At 39.1% G+C, this 26,270-nt stretch overlaps 1 protein-coding gene across 1 annotated transcript in view; it reads left to right on the top strand.

Annotated features, from left to right (window-relative positions):
• myo10 (myosin X) overlaps positions 1 to 26,270 on the top strand; it is a gene marked incomplete at its 5' end in the record, with an annotated part of 103,027 nt that continues 76,757 nt past the window's right edge. The window contains one exon of the mRNA XM_080503718.1: positions 1 to 21. Coding sequence (XP_080359844.1) covers positions 1 to 21 — 21 coding nt within the window. The remainder of the gene's footprint in view (positions 22 to 26,270) is intronic.

Raw genomic sequence — 26,270 nt, 5'->3', positions numbered from 1 at the left:
ATGGATAATTTCTTCACAGAGGTAAATAGCCGAAACGACTGCATTCATCTTTTCTGGAGCTTCAATCTGTCTGTTTGCATTATGTGTTGATTTCTCTTTCCTCGCCTGAAACAATCTTAAATCTGCATTAGTCTTCATTTAGATGTATATGATGAATGTGCATTAAACTGTTATTGTAAGATAATATGGAAATTACATTTGCACCACAGGTCCAACGTAAACTCACTAATGAGTTCCCATTCATGACATGATGCTCTTTAAATGCGCCCTGGTTTTATTGCCTGGCCTCATTGCATGTTCCTGTTGTAATCTCATGGCCTATCAATGAAACATGTACAAGGTCTTTTCTGGTCAGACGGGGGTCTGCTGAACGGAGTCCCAGTGGATCTTTGGTATTTCCGCACCTCTTTTCTGGTTTCCTCCATGAAAAAGTGCCCTGTAAAGCTATTAATAGAAGTTTGAACCTGAGTCTCAAGAGTTGTTTTTCAATGACCAACAGGCGGACAGTCCATTGTTGAAAGGATGTGTGATAAAGGACAGTTTTGGGGGGGTACCTCTGTGATCTTCTCTTTGCAATCACTTTCAGTTAATTTATGAGGCTGGTGTTTGACTCCCCCCTGCAGTGGTTTCAATTAGTGAAAGTTGTGAGAAGTTATCGTAACAAGGTGTGGAATTAATAATAATTCTCTTGTTATGTTTTTGATCATTAATGCGTTTGGTTCCCATGCACATTTTTAGGTTTTATCCTAATAACGTCAACGCATCTTTGTAGGTTTTTGAACTATTGTAAAGATGACAAAAGTTACATGAAGAGAGCTCAAAGCATTAACCACTTACTATAAGAAACGGTTTTTTTTTTTAGGCCAAACTACTTTGCATTACCCAAAAGAAGTGGGTTTGAGATTTATATTGATGATTTTATGATACATCAAAGACATTTTTAAAGTAAAACTATATTAAAAGTTTCATCTCTAAACCCTTAGATAGAGATTTATCCAACAAAATCTCAAGTTATAACAAGTGTCATGGTCCTAGAAGGAACTTCAAGTGTGAATGTGTTGGCGCTGATAGGTGTGTGTGTTTCGATGGTTGAATCAGCACATACTTCAAGAGCATGATGATAAAGTGCAGCATGTGAGATTGACGGTCTGAAACACTCTGACTGTGTAAATCTTCCACAAGCTGTGATTCATGGCCAATAAGTGAAGTGTGGTGGAGTTACGACAGAAGTACCCACACCTCTGTGATGACGTCGGCCAGGTAACGGCAACACTTGAGTCATTCACAAATGTTTTGTTCTTCTCTTTGAAGCCACTCGTCTTTAGGAAAAGTACCTGTCATCACTGGTGCTGATGTTTCACTGACAGATTGGCTCAGTGAACAAAAAGAGAAAAACTGCATGTTGAAAGCAATTTAAAACCAGTTTCTCTCTCAGTAGCAATTTGAGTGGTGAAGAGTTGGATAAAAGAGCCTCCACACTGAACGATTGCCAGATATCTCTTTGGTGCTTATGCACGTTCACCATCCAGTGTTTTTTTTTTTTTTTTTTAAGCTGCATGAGAGGTAAAGGTCAGGAGACTCGCTGAGCTCTGAGATGCCTGCCTGAGCATTCAGGCTGACTAAAACAAACACTCTTAGCTTCAGGAGCATTTCCTCCTGCAGCAGAGTCGTGCTGGTCTCATGACGACTGTACAGTACATCTGGCAGCTCAGCTCTTGCTGAAGAAAGGGGAATAACTCTCAGCGCCAGGAGCAGGCAGGCGTGCACAATAGTCTCAAATATCAGCCTGCCTGCTTTTATATCTGCCAGCTAATCGCGGCTGAAACAAAGAACCCAGTCTTTAAGGAAAAGGGCATTTGACAGGAACGTAAACCAGCTTCAGTGGCCCCAGATGGAGGCCAACAGTTTGAGCGGAGAGGAATGTGAAACTGGAACGGAAATTGGTGGGCTTCGTATTTGGATTGAAGGCGGCTTAGATGAAGGACCCAGAGTTGCTGGATAAAAGGATGGAGTCCAAGGAATAAGTGTTAATGAAGGGCACCCAACCTTAAGCTTTCTGACGAAAAGTTTCTTAAGGCTTTAATAAAAAGTTTTCATGATGCAAAATACTCAAAAGCATCATGTGTATGCCACGAAAAGCAAGTACAGTCTTGTAATCATGGAGTTTTATATTAATGTGTGTCTTATAGCTATTTTGATTGGTGGCGCCCCATTAAACTCCAGCATGACACTCCCATAGTCCTTTTACACAGAAATGGTCATTTTATCTAGAAATTGGTGATTATTGCCACAGTGATCTACAATCGAACAAATCTGTGCAGTTTTTGGGCTTTTTAAAGCAATTGGTAGTTTGTATTTTTTTCATCCTCTTGATGTTTTAATGGTGTTTACATGCCCCCTTACAATATCTCTGCTTTATCTTTTGAATTAATTATTAGTAAATCAGGTGAAGGGAGGTTCAAAGGGAATATTTAAATGACACACTGACCCAGAGAAGAGCCAAATGCAGTGGCCTTAAAGAATGTGTTATTTTCAGCACTTAATGCCTGTTGCAAACTGAACCCGCTGTGGTTCAAAGTGTCTAGGGAGCCGACGTGTTAACTCTTTGCTTTTAGCATGTCGTTAGTTATTACAGCTGTCTCATTTTATTCCTATTATTGCATTTTAACCAATCAACCACCTCTACTTATCTACAACAAATTATCTCCCTAAACTGAGAGCAATGCTGAGAATACACAAAGGACTAAATTGTTCCAGCCACAGTGGATGTGTTGATGATGACACATCCTTAGCAGGGGGTTTCTCGTCTCTAATTACAAAGCTGCAGCCATAACAGTCTGGACCGGGATCAGTCCAGATTCTATAAATAGAGGATAACAACAAAATCCAGACCTGATTTTCATTACATGGTCATTTTCTTGAAACGTGAATCGGTCTTCAGCTCCAACAATGATGAGTCGATTAATGTTGGTAAGAAAGAAGAGACGTGAAATGCTGCTTCAGACAAGACTGGAATAGACCTGTGCAGGGATGAATAGCTTTTTTAATCTTTTCCACATTAAGAAGCTTTCTGTCTGGTTTGATAGGTTTGTTTTTTTTTGTTTTTTTTATCACTTCTTCTGAAAAGAGCTTGAAACTGATCTGATCACATGTGGTTACAAAACAACGTCCCCTCAATAGGACAGTTCTCCTTCTTGAATCAAAACTAAAATCCCTAAAAACTTTTCCGCATGTGAACTATTTAGGGGTCGGAAAAATGTGAGAAAACGTGTTCTGCACATAGTAAAGTCAGGATGGGACAGGTTTTTTTATTCAGGCTTTACCAACAGACACCCTGCAGGCTGTACAGGAACATAATCCTGATCAGTCTGTCTGTGATTGGCCATTATTCAGTTTTATGACGTCCAATCAGCAGTCGGCAGAAGATCTGTTTGCCCTCTGAGGCAGCAGGATCTGCAGCGTGTTTGAAGGTGGTGCATGTGCTTGCATGTGTTGACACAGTGGAGTCAGTCAGTTCAGCCCATGAGACGGTTACAGGGTTTGTTTTTATTTGATATCGTGGTCGGATTCACCTGTCCACCAATCAGCAGCGGCTCTGCCTCAAGGTGCGGGTTTGCAGTGTTCCTTGTGTAAATTTATTTAACAGCAGCTCGGTCGGAGAAGCACACCAGAAAGAAGAATAAGCGACTGAGGTGGAACACATATATTTGTCAGGATTTGTGTTATTTCTGAACACGCAGTCCATAAAGTGTAAAAACATGCTCTTTTCGCATATTCTTACAAAGAAACTTTACGATTACTAATTTACGATTACTATCATAAATAGATGCACCATGCATTGGCTGCAGAGCAAAGCACCAATCTGCTTTTATGAGCATTAACAGTGCAATTTCCATATGTTCATATGTTGTCAGGCGTGACTACACAGTAGACTACTGCTGCCTTTGTTTCTAGTTAACATAAGTGCCACTCTAAAATGTACGTATCGTGTGCCCTAGTTAACAATGTCATAGCTTTTAATACAAGTCTTTTGACTGCATGATAGAAACGAGGTATGGCGTCACATTTAGGATCACCGTCTATAATCTCCCAATATGTTGCAATGTGGAAGTTCGTATGTTTGCGGTGGCAACCAAGTTTATGCACGCCAAAGTTGGCAGAGCTGTGTTGCATTTATGGTCTTCACTCTTGAGAAATAGACATTGAAGACAAATAATCTGCAAACGTGGACCAATCGGGCGGTTACAGCTTTGGTTTCACTTCAGTGGTCTGGGCGAGGTTTGAACTCTGCCGAGAGCTCCATGATGGTTGTAAACAATACAATTTTACTTTCAAAATAAGCCAACCAGGATGTGATCTCTGCAGTCATTAAGCCAGTCTTCTGCCTTCAAACCAATCCAGCGACTTAAACATTTTTTTGTCCTGTGTTACTCCTCCTCTCATTAGCTTTTGCCGCCTGCTTTTCCCATTAAACCCATAAAAACCAAACTGCCCAATCACAGACATTAATTGGCTCACCGCAAATAACGAAGGCCCGGCCCATTTTATATTGCTTGGTTTTGATGATTTCAGCCTTCAGAGTCACACCGTGTCTTTCCCCTCACTCTCTGCTTCTCCTTAGCTGGTTCCAGAGTTGAAACTTGACACCTGCGAGGCAGCCAGAAGGAATTGAAAGGAATTTAAACCGCTTGCAGATTTGTCGTTTTGTGGTCCACATACGGCCCCCGCTCCCCGTTGTCCTTGTAGGACAACTGTGTTGAACAAGCAGAACTGAATTCCTGGTCAGGCAGGCTTTGAGAGTATCTTCAGGTCACCTTAACAGTTGGGAATTTGAGACATAAATAGATCTAGTGACTATTTTCTCCACCCAAAAAAAAAAAACATCTTCAGAAAACAGTATCTGAGCTAAAAGATTCATTGTTGAGTTTAGAAGTAGCAGCTGGAATTTTGTTTTTTTAATGCAAGATCTAGTTTTTATGTGAATTTCAAGCTCATCTCATAGCCCTTCTCACCATGGCTTTGTCATCAATGTGTGAAAAACAGGTTTGGGTCATAAAATCAGTCACTAATGCAGAGAGAAGAGTTCCATCTTAATTCATATACATCATTTTAATGTCCTGCTGTTCCAGCCAAGTTTGCTGGCTGGCTCACTTCACCTTTTTTTTTTTTTTTTAATGCCACTGCTAAAATAACACTTACTCAAGGAGGCAAACACTCTGGATGTGAGCCAGAGCCGCCTGCACTTCTTCTTAAGCTGGTTTCGCTGCGCGAGACTGACTGTATATAGGGCAGAGGGGCAACTTTAACTGTGGGAAATCAAACAAAGTCCCAGGCCTGCAGTTCCAGACCTGCGCCCAGACAGGAAACCTGTTTATTTTTATTCCCTCCACTGGCTGCAGAAGTGAGAGTGTTCCAAACTCCTCATTTAAATTTATCATTTTAATGAACAGCTCTCCAGGCTGGCGGTAGAACAAGTCCTGAGATATCCGACTAATGGTAGAGACTTTAGGAAAGCATCTGTCCTGGTGAAGGTTTGTATGAAAGCTCATCACTTTTTGCTGTTCTGTATCTCCAGATGTTAAGAAAGAAACGCAAATCTGGCCATAGTGTAAGAGCATGGAGTTTCTGACATGGTTGATTAAGATAATTCCATCTAATAGTTGGGGGTTTTTTGTTTGTTTTTCTCTACCTAGTTCACTCAATGGTAATTTTGTATAAAATCACATTTATTTAGTGATTTTATTATTATTATTATAATTATTATTAATTGATGCTCAATTGTGTCTCTATTGTAACTGTTTCTTATTTTCTTATTTATTTATTTTTGTACTTGCATAATTCAAAGTTTCCTTCTTAATAGCTGTACAACTTAGCACAAAATTGCAGAGAAAATAGTTTATTCAATTGACATATGCTTCTATATCTATTCTAAGAAAAATACTCAAGGAATTTTCTGGAAGTAAGCTTAAAATATGGACCTTCATCAGAGACATTCCTGAGTTATTTAGGAATAAGAAGAATCTCAAAGCCTTTAACACCTAAAAAATGTTCATCAGAAACCAACATGGCTGACAGTAAGCCTTGGTGTTCACTTTCTGATGGAATAGTACAGATTGGGACCGTTTTGACTTGATTTCCACAACTCTATCCTTTTTTATCTGTTGTCACATCTGCTCCTTGTCTTGGTTTTTAGGTTAATCTATGATTCTGATTCCACAATAGGAGCTATGTGTATGTGGGTCTGTGAGGCTGTCATGGTCTACAAGGCTGGCCTTTGTGTGGATGAGGTGAAGGGCTGATCTCACACATATGTTTTGACTGCAAACACATCAGTTCAGGGATTAGAATTTAAGGATTAGCATTAAAATAGTATTTTATTTGGGCTGTCATTTAATTTCCTCATATGTTCAATCTCCTTAACCTCCACTAAAGCTGAAGACATAAGATAAGATCACAAGATCTTTTAATGGAGTCTGACTGTGACATCTTACTGGACAACCAAAATAATACAGAATCACATAAAACACAAGTTATTTAAGAAAATATGAATGTAAAAGGCTGTGATTATTACTGTGGTTTAGATTATTTTCCCTGTAAAATTGTAAGTTTAGAAGTAGATGTGGGACCTCAATCTCATTTTGCACATTAACTCTTCAAAAATTAAGTGACTACTGGAAAACAAACATAAACCAGGTCACAGTTGCTATGGCTCCAAGCAGTCCCAAAAATGTAAAAAAACAAACAAAATTTTTTCACAATGTTTCATCATTAAGCTTTTTAAGTTTGATGAGGGATGCTTCAGAGGAAATGGTCAATAAGTTTCTCTTTGCTTGATTATCATTCAACCTTTTATGCTCTCATCCATAACTCTTTCTTTATCTTTACTGTCTGCTCATCTCCGTCTTCCTCCTTCTTCTGGCTTATTAAGATTGGACTTCCTGCCGGATGCATTCCTCTGGATCCTCGCACTTCCTAACATCTCACTCTGTCCAACTATCTGTGTATACTCTACTTGATCTGCAGAAGTCTTGCCTACTCATTAAGAATGTGCTACAGGCAAAAATCTGCAGCTAAAAAGCAGCGACTGTTTGAAAGACGGATAAGAGAAAGACGACTGCATCTCCATACAAGTAAAATGCATTACTCAAAGCTATCAGGAAAAAATAAAAATAAAAACTCCACTGCAACTTCAGATTGTCATGTGTGGAGGTGATTACTTTATACACATCTCAGAAAGGTTGAACATCTTTTACATTTAGTAGAGCAATTCAATGATGTTTGATCCCAAATGAGCAGTTGTGTACAAATCCTTTACTGTGATGAGAACCATTGTCATATGAGATACTTTTAATTATTAAAACACATCAAAGATGAAGAATGTAGTTTTTTCTGTGCATCTTATGAACTTTGCCATGTTGTGACCTCTTCATGACCCCGTTTGTGTGTAGTAACGCAGAACACCTATTATTATAATGTTAAAAACCATCAGTCCTCTGGTGTGTGATGTGTCCACATATTTTCCCTTGGAGTCAGCTTGATGCACTCAGTTTGAGCAGCTCTGCGGTGACACTCGCACCTGTGCATGAGAGGTCATTTCTTGGTTGGGTGGATGCAGAGATGACGTCTCAAATATCCAGCTAAGCAGGTTTTTACAGTCCAAGATGTTCTCCTGACACTAATCCCTGTGTCCTGCTGAGTCCCAGCTCCCTGCTGATGAAATGGTCAATTAAAAACCAGAAAATTGAAGGTCTGACCCGGTTTAACTCACTGCAACGTCTCTTACAAGATGTAAAAACAAACATCCCTGCAACATACTTGGTATTTCTTTATTATCAGAGCAATTATGTCCTCTATTAAACATTTTTTTAATATAATTTATGGTATTTGTGCATGTTTTCTATTATTTCAAGTTCATTAAATTTTTTTCAGTTTTTTTAATTATCCACTGTGAATAACACAAAATTCAAGATTAGTTTGTGTCTTTTGATAATTTTAACATATTTTCACTGAATGTTCTATCAGCTATACTTCGTCGTTTCTGTAAAATGTATGTAATTAGGAGTTTTTTTTCCTGTATGACGGGATGATCAATTTACCAGAAAATCGACAGTATTTGTTGCTGATTGACACAAGCACGTCAGAAGAAAAAGTGCCATAGCAATAATCTGAATCATCTGCATATCGTAGAGGCTGGTTTTTAGCAGGGCATGTCAGCATTTATGCTTTTTCACTTTACTCTCACCTGTTCTAGCAAGCCAGTGAAATTAATACAAAAGAGGTATTAACTTGACATTGTGTGGTTGTCTTTTTGCTTTTAATGGTTTTGTTTCACAAATTGCAATCTGTACATACTGAAAGGCAATTTTACACCTGCAAAGTCTTTTCCTTTTTGATGTGAGAATGTTTTTTTCACATTGTCATTTTCAAGATGCCAAAAAAAAAAAAGATTGCACTATAATGAAATTGGAGAAAGGGTTCTTCTTTAACTCATGCAAACTGCTTAATATTTAATATATATCAATGATTTTGGTAAATTCTTTTCTTTTTCTAAAATCAGCCCAGTAAACAAGGTTGGGAGACTTCAAACTTATTCCCCCTCTGAACCTGACAGCTCGAACACACATGATTTGAAGCAGAAGCATGAACCGATATGATTGGGGTCATATGTTAGGCCACAATGTTCTCATGATTAGGGACGTCTCTTCTGACTTGAGACTTGTCAAGCTGAAACAGTGTTTAGTCAACAGTCTCCACTTGAGAGGTATGTGAGTGAGAGGGGCCCGGTGAAAGCATTGGGTTAGAATACAGCGTTTAAAAAGCTCGCTGGTTTAAAATCATGTGGACGGGTTCAGTGTTTTATTGTTGCCATTCTAACATATCTTCCTGGATATTTCAGATGCACACAACCCTGTTTGTGATCAAATCTCAGAGAGACGAGTAGGAGGAGGGTTATCTGATCCTACACTGTGTTGAACGCAGCTTCCTGGAAACCCCCATCCACACAAACACACATCGCATAACACAACAGAACTGCAGCTTAGGCGCAACCCAAAAAAACTAAACATCCCATTTCCACTAATTAGCTGCTTCTCATGCAACCCTGTTACCTTGTGAGAGTGTAGTCCCTCTACTCTAAGGACTACTTGGTGTACTTAGTTGCACATCAGGCTATTTTTAGTCGTGCTATTAGTGAAGGTTGAGAAGTTGGATCATTAAAGGTCTGATTTATTGTGGCTGATTGATTTTTTTTTTTTCCTCCTCCAGAGCCAAAAAGGTTTCTCTTCCGACATCAGTCATGATTGTTGAAGTCCATTTAGAGTTTGTGGAGGTTGAGTGATCAATGATTTATATACCTTTTGAGTTGTGACAGCTTCAAGGGTATGTGCAGTTTCTAGTTTTTCTTTTTTGTATTATACTTAGATTTGAGTTTATTATGATTTTTGTTCATTAGAAGTTCTTGGTGACACTATTTTGAAACATTAAGTAAAGATTAGATGCAGATGCCTCTTTTTTAAAAATCTAAAAACCTTAGTCCAGACACAATAGTCTGAATCAAACACAGTTATTTTTGCCTTTCACAGTCTTTATCAGCCAGAGATAACATTTATCCTGTGTTTAAGTGGCAGAGTTTAACTTTGTCCTCTTTGTTTAGTTTCTTGATACCCAAGAAAAAGGATTTTGAATATTTTGTTTTGCGTTTCCTTTAATGCAAATGCATAGATTCATCAAGTGGCTATTAACATATGTGAGCAGACAAATCTACAACATTATCAATGCTCAACTGGCTTCAATCACCAAATCTGACGAAACATCATCAGTCTTGCTTGGATGTTGACGTCTGCAGGACAGTAAGTGAGAAGGTCAAAGAGAAACGACACCAAGCACAGTCTTTCCAGGACATTGTTTCCTGACTCCTCAACATCCTCTGACATGTAAACATAGGAGGTGGTCTAAATGCACAGCTTTCCTGTGAGTTTTGATAATTAGTGTACAGAAAATATGACTGCCGAATGCTTTTCAGTTTATCTATTCGTTTTCTCTATTTGCTCCAGAAAGAAAGAAATATGTGTTGAGATGAAACGTTTTACAGCCATAGAACTTTTAGTGCACCAAACCATGAGTTCTGCAAAAAAGTTGTAGAGTGAACGTAAATGTTATTCCCATTTATGTTCAAATATTTCTATTGCTTTTCAAAATTAGGTTTTGGTCGGGTGATGAGCAGATTTACGGTGCCTTAATCATCCTTTCAAAGTTTGTGTCATCTTAAAGCAAAGTGTTGCTGTTTTGGGCTTCATAGAGTGACAGGGTGATAATTCATATAGAAACTACTGGGAGAATTTATAGCAGAACCTCTGGGTTTAAATTTTAGGTCTAAGTACAAAGAAACTAAAAGCTTTATTTACATAGTTGCTGCCGTTTCTTATTAGCCATCATCAGGTCTTTCAACCCTATTTTAATATAAGGGGAGAATACATGGTTTGTTTCCTATTTCCTGTCAGTTTAAACTCCAAATCAGTTTATTTTCATGAGGTTCCCAGTGATTCTTGACCTGAAACATTGTCTTTGTTGTCGTCGACACATAGCCATCTCTCCAACATTGGTATAATTACATATTTTGATACACAGTTGAGAGATCCATGACAACACCATGGAAGTATTTTTAAAACATATTTCACAGATATATGATGCATTCATCTGACTGGAAAGGACTGAAAGTTGCAGTGAACTTTATTACAGCAAGCTGACAGACGGAAGCAGAGTTAACATCAATGCAATACATTTATTTGTGCATCTGGAAGAACTTTTATTACACTGAATTAAAAGATTTTCTTTTTTAAAGAATTATTAAAAACTACCTCCGCCCTTCTTTCCTTTAATGTATTACCACTTTAAATGTCTGCAGATGTTCTCAAGCCACAGTGAGTAACTGCTTAACCTGAACTTCTGTATGTTTCAGAGAGTAAAGTATGTTTTTTTTTCCCCTATGTGACGAGCCGTCTGTTGTTTGTCCCAGAAGAAAGACTGTGAGGCGAAGACATTATTTATATTCTGACCGTTCCCATTGCAACGAGACTGAAAACCCAATGCCAGGCGACCACAGCTGGGCAACACATGGCAAATCTGGAGCCAAATGCCAGCCACACACACACACACACACACACACACACACACACACACACACACACACACACACACACGCTCTGGAAACACACTCTTAAAAGCATGTAATTGCCTGTGTGCAAGCTTTTCTTGAACTGTCTCACTTTCACACAGTTGTACCTTAAATGTGCACAAATTACCCCCTCTCTCTCTCTCTCTCTCTCTCTCTCTCTCTCTCTCTCTCTCTCTCTCTCTCTCTCTCTCTCTCTCTCTCTCTCAGAGAGAGACAGAGAGAAGAAAGTAGGTCAGGTGGGCTTTATTGAAGTTTGGTCATTTCCCTCCGTCACAGCCTAAGTACGTCTAAACCCTGTTAGTTCAACGTTGGGTCATTGTTGACCTTTAGGCTGCACATCTGCAAAAAGTTCAGGAGAATCTGCAATCTTCAGTTTCTTTCTTGGAGCTCAGAATCGCTCCACTCACCTGAGTTTGATTTGCCTTGTTTGCTTCAGCAAGCTGTGGAGACGAATGGCTTTGCATGCATGTTTGTGAGGACTAATGAGTCACAGACGAGGCCCAGTCAGAACTTCACTGCACTCAGTTCAGGCTGTGAGTGACTTTTGAGTGGGCTTTCATGATTATGAACTCCATTCAAAATGTCTTTATATCTGTTCTAGCATAATTTTGTTTTTTCCATTGAGAAAAAAAGTACATTACATCGCCCACACAGGCCGTCACAGATCACCATTCAGCCAATACCTCTTAAACGGGGGGGAGTAAAAACAGCTTTATTCAATAAAAAGCTCAATTTCCTGTGGCCTGGGGTGACTTTGTGAAATCTGGAAGGTTTACTTTGCTTGGTTATATACAGAACAAGACTATGCATAAATGGAGGTGATGTTCAGTCTTTGTGATGGGATAAACGCTGTAATGTTGGTTGATGGGATAAACGCTGTAATGTTGGTACAGCAAGCAGATGTATTTGCATTAACCCTGCAGGACAGGCTTATTAGGATGAGCTTGCTGCATATAACATGACTAACAGTGTGATTTCTTACTCGAAACCGGTCAAGAGTTTCACTTGTTGCTGAATAACATTTGTATTGTCTTTTTTTTTGCCACCTTCTCATCCATAACGCTGGATTTCAGAATCTCTAAGTCTAACAACATCCCCAGCTTCACTGCAGCTGCCGGTGCCCAGGAGACGAAGCCAGACAGAGAGGTTAATCAGAGCCGTGCTCAGTTGTTACAGTTTAGAATAAAACACAGTGAGCAAGTTGCCAAACTCCTTCAAAATCTGAAAGTGAGTTAATTTAACTTTTGGCTTGAGCTCAGTGTGGCACTCTGGGATTGCATGCTTCATCCTTCATGAAGAGCGTCATTGTGATCATCTTAAACAACTCTTCTTGTATATTTATGTCTCCTATTTTTTGTTTATTTTCCATTGATCATTCAACCAGGAGAGTGTTGAGTCTATTTAATCTGTGGAAAATACTGCCAGATAATAATAGCAGTCCCCAAAATGGCCTTTCCAACTGACATGATCGATAGAAAATGTGGGTAACATTGGTTATTGAGGAGTTTGTTTGACCTGCTAGTCCAACGAAAGACTATCCACAGAGATGCATCGACAACAAATACGAGTGTATCCGCAAAATTTTCTTCACTTTTGGGGGGCCCTTTTACACGGCACCAGTGTCCAGATGCACTGTATCCGCAAAGTTTTTAATCTAGCTTCCAAGGTGGAAAGTTTCTTTCACGGACGCTATTCCCTCCTGCAGAGATTGCCTTAGGCTTACAGAGCCTGTTACTGCGCGTGCGCATCTCTCCCCCTCCCTTCCCTTTCCATCCCTTGTAAACAGACATGGCAACCCGCAGTGGTATTGGTCACAGTCAGTATTCTAGTTTTATCATCCATATCAGTAGTTTTATAGTTGAGACTCACCCCTGATAGCATCCGATGCGTTATCAGTCCATATGGATGTTAGGTTCTCTCCATTTTCTTCACGTTTACAGCGTATTCTTCTCTGTACACATGTCTGTGTGGTTTCATTACAAAATCAAGCAACAGTCACCCTCCCATGGCCCGGCATACTAACTACATCGTTGTCTCTGTGTCCGCTGCGGCAGTGTAAACACACTCCTTTTTTTTTTTTTAAACGGATTAGGTGCTGTCACGCGAAATGTTGTTGTGTAAATTCACCAAAGCTTTCAAACTACGCCCTCGGTCTTTCATCCCTACAGAACTGATAACCAACTTTCAGTATATTGTTTGTTTCTACTATAGGAAATGAATGTACACTAAGCATCATTTTAGAGTCTAAAAGAAACAACAATCAGTGACAACATGAAGTTTAACCATGAATATGAAACAGATGCCTTGTCTAAAAATCATGATCCGTGTAAAGTAATTAATGGGTATGCATAATTCCAACCAATTGGCTAAATGGTAGAGGTGGTAAACCATCTGTTAAAGGCTACATAGATGCGTGAGCACAACAGGGTACAACCCTCATTCTCTCATAAACAAAACACAGCAAATAACCCACTTGTGGTGCTTTTTAGATGACATAGGGCCCCCACAAATGCCTGACCAAAAGTGGCAGACAAAACCCTATTGCCGTTTTCTGTGGATGTTGCATGTTTGACCCGGTGAGGAGAAAACAAGGAAGTTGCCCAGCAAGCATATCTGAGATTACAGCTTTCGCTTGTGGGATTCACAGTCCCTTTGTTCTGTGAACCAAAAAAATGCCTGAAAAAGCCTCCTCATTCAGGAAAAAGAGAGGGAGAATGTATATTTTACTTTTGCAGAGTTTTTACTTTCAAAATGCAATTCATGCTCTTTGGATTCACTGCTGTGACTCTCACATTATCAAACTGCTCTGGCTGTCCTGTTACTAGCATTTAAAACACTATCTGGAACTTATCTCTCACCAGGCTAAAGCATACAGTATTTTTTTAATATAAAAACATCCTGCCCTGTGGTCGAGAAGGCAAACTACTTTCTAACCATCTCTACCTTCCCTTGCCCTCTGGATGTACTCATGTGACAATGACCCAAAATGGCCGCTGCCTGGATAAAAATATTCGCAGGAAGACGGTTGACAAAGACATGAATCCAAACAGGAAAATCAAGTTGAAATTTCTTCACTTCAAAGCTGCTGCTTTTCAAAGGGGCTTCTTCAAATCTCCTTTGAACACGTACATTATTTTTGCCTGCACAGGATAAGTGTATTTATGTTCTAGTAGGGGGGTTAAAAGTCTTTTTTTTTTAAAGCCCTCTTGTTGTTTCATGTGGCTGCAGTGAAATGAGCATGTTTTCTCAGTCTTCTGTAGCAGCGCCAGCCACCAGGTGTTGGCATTAAATAGTGAGCGGGTTTCAAAGAAAATCAGCCGAAGAAAAAGTGAATGTGCAGAAATGGGGGTGTGCAGGTGGCCGCACGGCACTGTGAGTCTTGGACCTGCTGAAAGAAAAACATGAAGCTGTTTTAGTCTGCTGAATGCTCTCAGCAGACTGAAATTTTGGAATTAGTTTATTTTTTTTTTGGTTAAGAGGGTGCACCTGAAATGACACCTGATTGAAAACCGTTTTTTTTTCCCTACTGTATTTATTATCGTCACTATTGCTCTCCAACACTGTGAGGACCAGAGAGGACAAGCCTACAACCCACCATAGGAGACCTATTGTTGAAAAATCTTCACTCTAATATTTTGTTGTTTCTCATCTTGTTTCTATCATTTAATCTCATCATGTTGTTCATGTCTTAATATGGAGCAAGGAAATGATCAGTTCAGTGGTGCCACAGAGAAGGATGGAGATTTGTGCTGACTCTAAACAATTAGATAAACCACAGTTATAGTTGAAGGATTTCACAGAGCGGTGAATCTTCATTACGTGAAAACAATATTTGTTGTGGAGACATGGCTGCTGATGGTCACTAAATGAGCCAGCTGTCTGTTTCTCAATATTTTCGAATTCAGTCATTGTTTGTTGCATTGTGATATTTTATGTTCTCCTTGTCTGTTTGTGGGTTTTCTCAGAGTACTGTGGGTTCTTTCCTCAGTCAAAAATATTAGTTTCAGATTAGTTATTGTAAGTTGTGTGCGAATGTCTAATTTCTTTGTGATCGGACCGGGTGAAGCTGTAGTTTGCCATTGCCCATACTCAGCTGGGATCAACTCCAGCAACCCTTGATAGTTGGATAACGTGGTATAGAAGATGGATTAATGTAAGTTGTACAATCAGTTTCAGTGCTCTATACTAAGTGCCTGAACTGCACATCTGCTGTGTTTTGCAATTGGCTGAGGAGCATGTAGCCCGGCTGGAAGTAGCCTTTAACTGCATTTCCTCTGGAAAAAGCATAGTAAATGCTTTCAATACAAAACACCTGTTTTGTCCATCAGTCGCTCCTCAAACCCAAACTCGCCGACCTTCATCGAGTATTCTGGAGCTGGCATTCCAACATTTCCACATCTGAGCTTAGAAAAGTGTTATTGTCTTTGTTTACTCGTTGAATAGACTTGTATAGGCATTTCAATACTAGTGTGAGTTAAATATATGGTGTGCTTGCACTACTTAGCATGGGTCCATTCCCTGTTTATTAATTTTCTATTTATTGACGTGCTCAGAGCTTCTTGGTAAAAGTTCAGTGACCAAGCAAATCCATCACTTGTGCAATTTTCTGCTTCTTTTTTTGTTTGTTTTTGTTTTTTTACAGCATGGTCCATAAAGTGTGAGACAAAATGTATTTACGTATAGTCTAGCACCAAAAAGACAGTACCGTGTCATGAGGACTTTATCCATTTCTCGATAGTCAGTAGTTTTACCATGAACACTGAACAAATGAGTCATAAATAGCAGCCTCATCAATGCACGTCATGAAATGAATCAACTGTTAGTTGATGGAGCGGGTTACCAGAATAACATAATGATGGCTATTGACTGGTTAATGAGGCCGCGTGACTCAAATACTCATCAGCAGCACGCAGGAAGTGCAAGGAAACAATTACTTTCTGTCATCATGTTTTCATGAAAAGGCTCTCATAGATAAATATTTCAAGGGGTTGTTTGCTGATGGAACTGGAGACGACAATGGCATTGTAACATAAAATACAGAAGCAATGGAACCAAAAGGAAATCTTCCTTTTACAATGCAATTAATTTTCATACGCGATCACGCTTTCAATTGGTTTGCTCATGTAGGGTTGTTATGATGCAGAAGTAAAACTCTAGGATTCAGTTTTTGCTAAGAAGAGAAATGTTTCTTGTCCCCCATCAAACACTTTCTATCTGACCATTTTTGTTTTACTGTGATTGACAACAACGCCTTAAAAGAAGGCTTGAAAATAAGTGCAACTATGATATGAAATGACCAAGATTGTGAATTATTGAGGGTCTCATGATCAGCCCCAAAAACATTATAAAAAATTGCAACAAAGATTTTCATGCTTGGTGTTTGACATTTACAGCAATAGTTTTACAACATGTCTTCTTTTAAAGTAGTAACTTGAAGATTTGTTAATTAATTTAGGTTTCATTGGTGTCATTCACATAACATATAAAGCAAATCCAAAGTGGTCTGTTGAGAAGCCTCTGTTGTCATTTTCACACAGAAAGACTTGAGCGATTTAATGATTCAAAAGCACTTTGTACAATGATGCTTATAAATTCAGCTTATGAAAGCCCCTAATGCATGTTTATGCTTGTCTCACAAGTATTAAAATGAAGAGTGTAAATTATAGGAAGATGCTCTGGGAACCTAAATAGAACCCATCACAGTCGCATTGGAGTTTGACACACAATAATAACAAAAAGCTGAAGTCTCTTCTTTTTTTTGATCTTGTCGAGCTGGTTGTGGCTCTCCCGCCATCAGACGGTTCAACCTCACACGCCTGGCTGAGTCAGCCAAGTTTCATCACTAAATCTTACAAATTCTTCCAGGAAGACTTCAACCTAACATGTTCAGACATTTAGGTGGCCACAAGCATTTTTTTTAATGGATGAATGAGTGACCGGATTTCTAGTGGAAAAAGAATAACATAAAGTTGTGGAAGCTCATCTGGACCTGCAGTATTATTATTTTACAGTGATGGGCTGACAGCAACTGCAGAATTCCTCAATGCCTCATTTGCTGCGACTCCAGCTGAACACGTCAACGTGCAAATGCCACATGGGATGATTTTCAGGCTTGTAAGAGTGATAGATGATCGCCAGTTGGACGGCATTCACCTGCAGACGGGAGATGAGTAAGTAAATGTCTTAGAATAATGACTGTGCTGCAATGAGAGATAACTGTTATTTAAGTCACAACACACAAATCTGAATTGTCTACTAACCTGTCGGCAGAGTAATTAAAATTCACTGCCACAAGATGTCTAGATTTACATATCCTGCAATTGAACTTTGCATTCTAGACAGTGTGGTAGTAATAAGACAAATGAGGCAGGCCAAGTAAACGTGTGTCCAGCTGATGATTAATGTCAAACTTCAGCTGTCGTCTGAGCTGCAGCGACTTCTCTCTTCCACACCAGCTGTTTGCTGGTAATCTGACAACTAATAATACTACTACTATTAATAATAATAATAATAATACTAATAATGGTAATAATAATAATAATGTATTTTCTTTGTATTGCACTTTACATTAGTAAATCTCAAAGTGCTTAAACTGTAAACAAAGCAAAAACCAAGATTTACTTCCACTTTAAAGCAAAAAGAAACACTGATGAGAGACGTTAGGTGCTCGGCCTTAAACCACCCATGGTTACAACCACAGGGATAACCTTTTAGGCAGTGGGATTGGAACCCAAGCTTGCTTCTCTAACCTCTGGATCTATATTTTCTCCCAACGTTTTAAAAGGATCTTAGACTCCTAAATGACAAGCACAATAAACGGTCACTCAAACAGCTGTACATTTCATTTGCAACTGTGTGTGTGTATTTGCTGACACACACATTTCACGATGACTACAAGATTTCTCTCTGGCCCTGCTCTCTGTCTTATTTCCGGTGCCCAGCCCAGCCCATGACTATTTCTTGCCCTCAGCTCTTCTTGGAGCTCCTAGAGAACCCCCACCCCCCTTGGCGGTTTGATCGCCATTCAACCAAAAGAGGTTTCCAGTCTCTCCGAAGTCAGCTGCAATCTCGCATGGATCCACCCTACAGCTGCTCTCCAGGTCTTCAGTGAAATGCCTTTTAATTATCCACTAAGCAGCTGAGGAGGAACACTGGGAGCTTCATATCCCAAAACTTTACATCTCTGAAGATTTGTGTACATAGTGGGAACGTGTCGTCTGTAGTTTCATTTTCAGAAAATGTGTATTTGTAATTTGAGTGAGCCGACTTTTTATTTGAAATATTCTTAGTCCGCTCTGGCTTCATCAGCTGGCTGGATACGCTCGCTCTTTTGTCTTTTTGCTTGTACTGCATGTCTTGATAACCCTGACGGTGACAGGAGGACAACGTGCTGATGAGCAGCTGCTTCCTCTGCGGTCTCCAGTCAACACCTCTGCTCACACCCACTCTGACACCATAGTGTGCTTCATGATCTGACCTGTGGCCTCTCTCACAACTACCCTGTTAATAATTCATATCTACCAGGTGTTCTATGTGGTTCAATTTCTTTCGGGCTCTTGTTTGTCTTTAATTGCAGTGGCTCAGGACATTTATGAGGCGCTTATCAGAGTGATTGAAACTACTTTAAACCTTAATGAAACCTGTGGAAGCTTTTGCTTTGCTTGTTTTATTTTTCATGTTGCTTTTTATTTCTGTTCTTCCTGTCCTTGACTGTTATACCATATTGATTTTGTATTTCGCACAGCGACTCGATGTAAAACGGAAAAACGGGACAACTGGAATTATATCTTAATATCCTGCTGGAGGTTTTTAATGTCATAGCACACAGTGAACCCAGCAGAGAATAGATCTCAGTGAAATAGAGTACAAAGATCATTTAAAGTATTTCTAAATCAAACACATGGTCTAAACTATTTTATAAACATGCTGTTATTATATTATTGAACATCCATCTTTATTCCCTAATTTTTCCAGTTAACATGTTTGTTTCTGACAATTGCCAGGCTTTTAAGAAAACAATGTTTAAAATGTCACATGTGATCTGAAATAACTATTCCTAGTGTTTTCTGAGCAAAATGAAAACCTCACAGTTGAAGCTTTTGAGGTACAATCTCACTCCGAGCGGCTCATATAAAAATACAATGCTCCAAAGTGCCCTTGAGTGACTATGCATTCCAACCATTGCCATGCAATGTCTAACTGTGTGCTTTGATTTAAAAAGTAATGAAATCCTGCTTTATAAGTGAACGTCATTTGCCTTTTACTGCAATAATATCCCTGCTTTTTATCTAATGACCTCCTTGTTAGTTAAACTCAAGACACGAGTTTGACTTTAAGTGTCGGCGTGTAAGTGAGTTGTTGGTTATACTTTCTACTCTGCTCAGTGTTTTCAGAATGGATCACTTGTGTGGTAGAACATGATAAATAAGTCTTGTGTTGTAACTTTGCATTTTTAGAATCAACATTCTTGTGTTACAGAATGGAGAGGCAGTGTGAACTGGCAAAGATGAGGATGTTCATATTCACACAGGGACTGAGAGGGTTAAAACTGAGTGCATCAGTGGCTCAGCTCATGTTGAACTGTTTGGTAGGATGGTGAGAGAGACAAAGTCTCTGCTTTGATTGAAAAATAAGGAGATGATGATCTGCTTTGGTAATCCCTACTTGGAAAATACTGAAATTGAAAGAAGTTGTAGCATTGCTACACAATTACATTGTTTTTGACTCTGCATTTTGAAGTTTTACTCCACCTTTTCCATAATGACTTTGTGCCAAGTGTTTTGCGACTCTTTGGCTGGATTATGGTTGAATTTAGGAGCTGTTTTATAAGTGGGCTGTGGATAGGAGAAACATATACAAAGTGGAGGAAAAAGTGTAAATTATTTTACCGCCCTTAGCAACAAGTTGATTGTGTGTTAAATGTAGCTTGTTTCTGGCTGAGAAGTCTTGGTCTGAGTCGATTGTCCCTGTGTGAACTCCCACTCACCTCGCCTCAAGGGAGAAAAAAAACAAAACAAAGAAAATTCAAAACCACATACTCCTTCTCTAAACGTTGACCATCTCCAAGCCGAGTCTGAACTCTAAAAATATTCCAACCACAGAGCCGCTGGGCTGATGGTGATGTCATTTCTAAATTAGGTGAAGGAGAAGAGAAGCTTGCTATAAGTTGATCCTGTGGTCAGTGAAGGTTGGAGGTTGAGGATGAATGCTTACGGTTTCTCAGGCACACGAGTAATATTGAGCTGATGTTCCTCAGAGAACACATGCTGAATGGTCAGTCAGAATTTTCTCCAGCATGTTGCTTTATTTGCACTTTGTTCATACAGTTGTGTACTTGTGCTGGTGTCAGTAAGTCTAAAAAGTTTCAGGTTGTTACAGTTGTAAATCTGTCTGCTGAATGGAAGTGGTTCATATGGCTTTTATATCGTAGATCTAACAGTTTCGAGTTTAACATCCATCTATCATCTCAGGTTGCATCAACCATTATAACTAAAACTATTGAGAGACATCTCAATAGTTAAAACAGTAGTATAAAAACAGTAACTGACGTTATTAACTATTTTGTTTTTTTTTGGAATGCAACGTCAGCTTTCGGCATAATATGTTATTTTACTTTCACATTTCCTGGCATAGTGGTTTAGCTTTTTTCACTGCGGTGACCCACAGCAGCTGAGCAAATGTAATTCAGACAAAGGCGTTTCAGCGAGGATCTAATCTCAGAGGTACTGCAGTTCTGTGCCCTCTTTGTTGCAGCATATTTAGTGCCATAGTGTACAATTTAGCCAAATAATAAATCATTTATCATACATTATATAGTGAGCTTTGCAAAGAAATCCAAGTACCCATTATGGTGAGGTAAGGTGGAATAGGGAATTTGAGCTGCGACAGTATACAGAGTTATATCGAGCACAAGCAGCAAGATGAATTGTGCATTCATTTTAGCTTGATTCATAGGTTTTGTCTTGAGACGTTGTAACTTTGCAATAAAGTATACTTCATTTATGATGCCAATTCATGCAATACCACACCACGGGTTATGAATAATGTACATTTGCAGTGTTTCCACAAAATAAAAGAAAGCATATACTGTAGTGTAGACATTTCACACTTCCTTTACTGGAACTGCAGAAAGACCATTACACTCTGGAACAAAAGTAACTTAGTACATGTTTATTTGCTGTAAATCTGTAGCTTTTAAGACTTATCCATGCAGTATTATCCATCTATTCAATCTTTAGTTCCATTGCAGTAATGTCTTGTGTGCCAACACATTCATCAAACTATGACTTTTGCATGTCGTTTTGTGTTCAGGTACTGAAAAGTATGTATGTAAACAGGAAAGAAAACAAAATATTGGCATTAAAACGATGTAAAGAAATCAAGAAAGAAGATTCAGCTAAATAATGTTGCATCATAACTCATGGCTTCATGTAAAGAAGGATATGTTTGCAAAAGTTTAGTGGATAGCAAGAAAACCCGGAGACTGACAGGAAGGAAAAAAAAACCTGTAGTCCCATCATTGCAATCCATGGACACTTTAAAGTCAGTTCAGTCCCTGTGTTTCTCCAGGCAGCTACTTTACATGTTCATGTGATAGCAATTAGTCACGGATCATCTACAGCATGTACGTCTGTGTGCAGACTCATTGCGTTCACATGTGGGTGTACACTGTTTGTATCCAAGTGCGACAACCACAGTTCTTCTTCGTCTATCATCGTCAGCAGTCCTCTCATAAGCAATTGACCCAACGAAAGACTGCAGTGCAGTAGTTTGTTTTATTCTTCCTATAAACACTGAAAAGCCTTGTGAGTGCCTACTGAAGCTTTTTTTCCCCATTTATTTCATACATGCAGTAGGTTGGCGGAGACGAAAGGATCCAACTTTGAATCAAATGACAGAAATGTCACGTCTTTCTCTGGAAAAACTACTGAAATGAAATGTATTTTATTTGGGATGATATGCAAGTTATTTTCATCAAAACTGATTGAAACTTGATCACCATCAGGCTTTGATGCAACAACAAAAACATCTTCCACTGGATTTAAAAAGAAATGCTAAGAATAATCCGGATGTGGCTGCAGAGCCCCTTTTAAACACATGGTTTCATTCAACACTAAAACAGTGAACAGCCGTGTTTCACATTAAAGTTTCCATCAGAAAAGCTGGAACAATTTTTTTTTCTGTTTCTCAGCGTGTGTGATTAGACTATGATTTGGTTCTGTTGTACCGCAGCCAAAACAAGGAGCTTCAGACGAGAGGCAGGCTGGCTGCTCTACGTTATATTGAAGAGTAAATCTTCTCCCTTTGTGTTTTTATGACCCTGTGGCCTTTAGATCAGCCTAACATGCTGGACTCATTTTGATGGCGGGGTTTGCATGTCTGTATGGGAACTCTGAGGACTTGGTTCCGCTCCCAGAATTAGCAATATAAAATGTCTAAATCTCGCCGGTGTAGCATTAGTGGCAGTCCCAAGCCCTGATGCAGATAGAGGCTTGTATGAAGAAGGAAATCTAGTCTAAAACTTTGGTGAATTCCAATACGTGGATCATAAATGTGATATCCACGCCAGGTTAATCATGGTCCAGGTTTGCAATGACTGTAACTGGTGCTGTTGCTGGTTCTGGTGGAAATTACTGTTATCGGCTGATTGCTATGGAGAGGCCAAGGAAGGTGGCAAACATCAATGGCGAAATGCCACATGAAGCAAGCATTCCAAAACAACTAATAAAAACACCCTTTTATACACAACGCTATGCATTTGCTGCACCAAACCACTCACAACGCATAATCACGGTTTCACTGGATTTTGAATGAGTTGTAATATTTTAGCGTTTTTCTTCAGGATGTGAAGTGATCTCGTATTTCGACACATTTCTGTAATGAAATCTGTTTACAAGGCCGGCTAATTGTTTTCCTCATGATCTTAATGTTTTGTGCCGTGAGCCAACCAAATAATTGAAATTTCAAAATTAGATATTTGAAACTTTACCAATGTATAGATGAGAGTTATTTACAAGTGACTCCCTGAATCAATAAGGAAGGCTGGAACAACAAGTCTTCCGTGTTCAATCTTTGCAACATTGTTAGTTGATAGCGCTTTTGCAGAAGGACTCTATAGAATAACTAAACATTTTAATCTCATTTTCAGCACCAATCCAATGGGGAAAATCCTTCTGCAAGAGTTTAGTAACTTTGAGGTTCGCTGCCAGTCCTTCATCTCAGCTGTCTTTATTACACTTAATATAACATGTTTTTCTTGACAACACACAAGCTCTATAGATCAACTAATATCCGTATCACATCAGTTGTGTGGTGTTTTTTGTTGTTGTTGTTTTTTATTTTACAAAAAACATCTCCCTCTGCTCACACTCCATTACAGTTTGGAAAATCTTCCTTTCCCCTCTGAAGAAAATTACATGTCATGTAGCATGAATACCAGCACTCTGCAGAGGGTAATACATGGCAACGCTCACAGCGCTGGGTGGTTAAGCGGTATGCAACATCCAATTAAGGTGCATTAAGGTCTGGAATTTAATAAGTGTAAGCTGAAGTAAAGGCAGATGGAAAATAAAGGCTGCGATAACAGATGAGGTGAAATGACCGTGGATCGAGGCGCCAATAGACGTCATTAACTGGAGGAGATTAGGTATTTTATCCAGAACAACTGACCAAGCTATGCTACATCCTACATCTCAAGAAAAAACGTTTTTTCTCCCACTAGGAAATATAAACATGCTTAATATAATGTACACATCACAAAACATCAAATGTTTTCTAGTAATCATTAATCCACTCTAAATTAGAATTCACAGAACCCTGTGCAGAATTGACAGAAATTGGGAAAATAAGACATTTTTATCAACAGCGCTAATTATTTCATGTTTAGTGGCAACAGTGCAGAAGCCAAAAGCAGAAAAAAATAACAAAACAATTGCCAAGGATATATCGAGCAAAAAACTGCTGAAGTTTCCCAAGAGGGAAACCCAGATGCTGTAAGAAAGGGGCAAGAAAAAGAGCACTGTTTTTCAGAAGAATGGTGTTTATATGAAGGCATAATGATATATACATCATACATTTAACATCACATCATTATAAGAATCCACAGGTTATTACATGTTCACTTGATATTGTGCAGCTCTAGTTCACACTCTCACTGATTTTGCTGGTGATGCCCTCAAACTTTAAACTGCTACCTAACCTGGGCAACTCACTTTTGCCACTATACATTTAAATCTGAAATTGGGCAGTTTGAGTTGCGACAGGAGTCTTTTATAAGTTATCGTCTGCATTTGTGGTGTTTCATTGGCATTGTGAGCATGTTGCTTTAACTGTGTGTCAGATGAATAGATGAACGAGTTCACTTTTATGTGTTTGTGTACTTCAATTCAGTCATACATTGTTGTGTCTGTGTTTGTTTTGTGTGTCTGTGTGTGCGTCCGTGCGTGTGTGCGTGTGCGCGTGCGTGCTTGCATGTGTGTGTAAAAGACGAGCTTTCCCAGACTCAGAAAAGTCAACATAGCAAGATAACCAGTTCCCACAATCCACTGCCTGCACTCTGTGTCCGGGCTTTCAAATCTAAATAATTTGTGCTGCTGAACTTGTGTTGATTGGTACGCCACAAAAGCTTTGTGAGGTGATTGGTCTGCGCCCACATGCTGGCAAAGGTTCAAGGTCAATTTGCACTCGTGGACTTCCATCCTGACTGCATTTTCCAGACGGCAGTTTCCCACTAAACACCAGTGTGTGTATTGTTCCTATTGTGTTGTCAATCACCATCATCACAGGGGAGCACACCGAATGTATTTACTCTTCTCTTTGCCCTTAAAATCCAAATTCTTTTGCTATTCTTGCAAAATCTCTCGCACAATTAGAGGTAAATTTAGTTCTAAAACAACAGATAAATGTACATGTTTCTTCATAGACTCGGCAGATTGTTGAAGCCAGAAAATGTCTCTTCAGACTCCACAGTTGTCATTGGTCAATTCAAGCAGGAGCACTTTCAGAAAAATGATCTGTACGACACAAAATGCTCTTAAACCAAAAACACATCTGTCTTCTTGCTTCCTATTGGCTGTTGATGAGAGTGAGACAGGTTTCAAATATACACATGGCAATCACGGGAGTGGACGGTTAGTCACTTTAACCTCGGTCATAAAAAGCTAATAATTAGCTCAGCCAGTCAGTCGGTTGGAATTTTTGTTGTGAAGGCCAAAACAAAACAAAAGTGTTGATCCGGCCCAAAGCGACAGCCACAACCTGCGGATAAACATCAGGACCTGCAGAACGGATACACGATAAAAGTGTGTTTGGCCTCCATGATGTAAATGTGTACTGGTCTGGTCTAGATTTAATCTCACTACTACATTAAGTGTCTATACTTAGATATTGTGGCTGTAGAATTGGTGTTTTGAAAGCACAGACCAGCTCATGTCATTATAGTGTGACATCTGAGTGACTTTTGTCTGATGATTGGACATAACGCAGAAACTCCTATGGCCTCTGTAATGACTAATTTATGGGGGAAAAAACCTCTTTCTGTGCATTTTGTTATCTTAGTTTGATAATTTTCTAGATATCACAAACATTGGAGACAGGATTAGAATTTAAAGGGTTAAAATAAGAAGAGCAGCTACTTGTAGCTTTTATTTCGCAGCATTAATAAACTCTTTATTCTGCCCCATAGAAAAACTGAAGCTCCAACTTCTGCACATAGTTCAGCTTTTGCTTTTATATGATGTTTGTTCTCAAAGTGTGATTGGCTCATGACACAAAAGCTAGAAGAAATCCACCTGGATTCAGTCAAAACAATGTCAGCGCAGTTGACGTTTAATGGAAAACTACTTCTGACTATAAATAATTCAAAATGCTATGTTGACTTGCAGAATAAATGCCCCAAAAAGTACCACTGTTGTCCGTTTACAGAATGAATGAGGAGCTCTATTCATGACGTTTGGCAACAATTTCCTTGCATAAGTAACTTTTGCATCTATGAGCAGTGAATGGCGAGAAACTGAACATGCAGGGATAAGATCCACTTCTGATTAAGTTTCATGCATCATCAAAATGAAGTAGAAGCACCAAGCACACCTGCACCCAG

The sequence above is a fragment of the Blennius ocellaris genome, assembly GCF_963422515.1.
Source record: "Blennius ocellaris genome assembly, chromosome: 10".
Classification (NCBI taxonomy): Eukaryota; Metazoa; Chordata; class Actinopteri; order Blenniiformes; family Blenniidae; genus Blennius; species Blennius ocellaris.
This window is presented reverse-complemented; position numbering and strand designations above follow the sequence as displayed.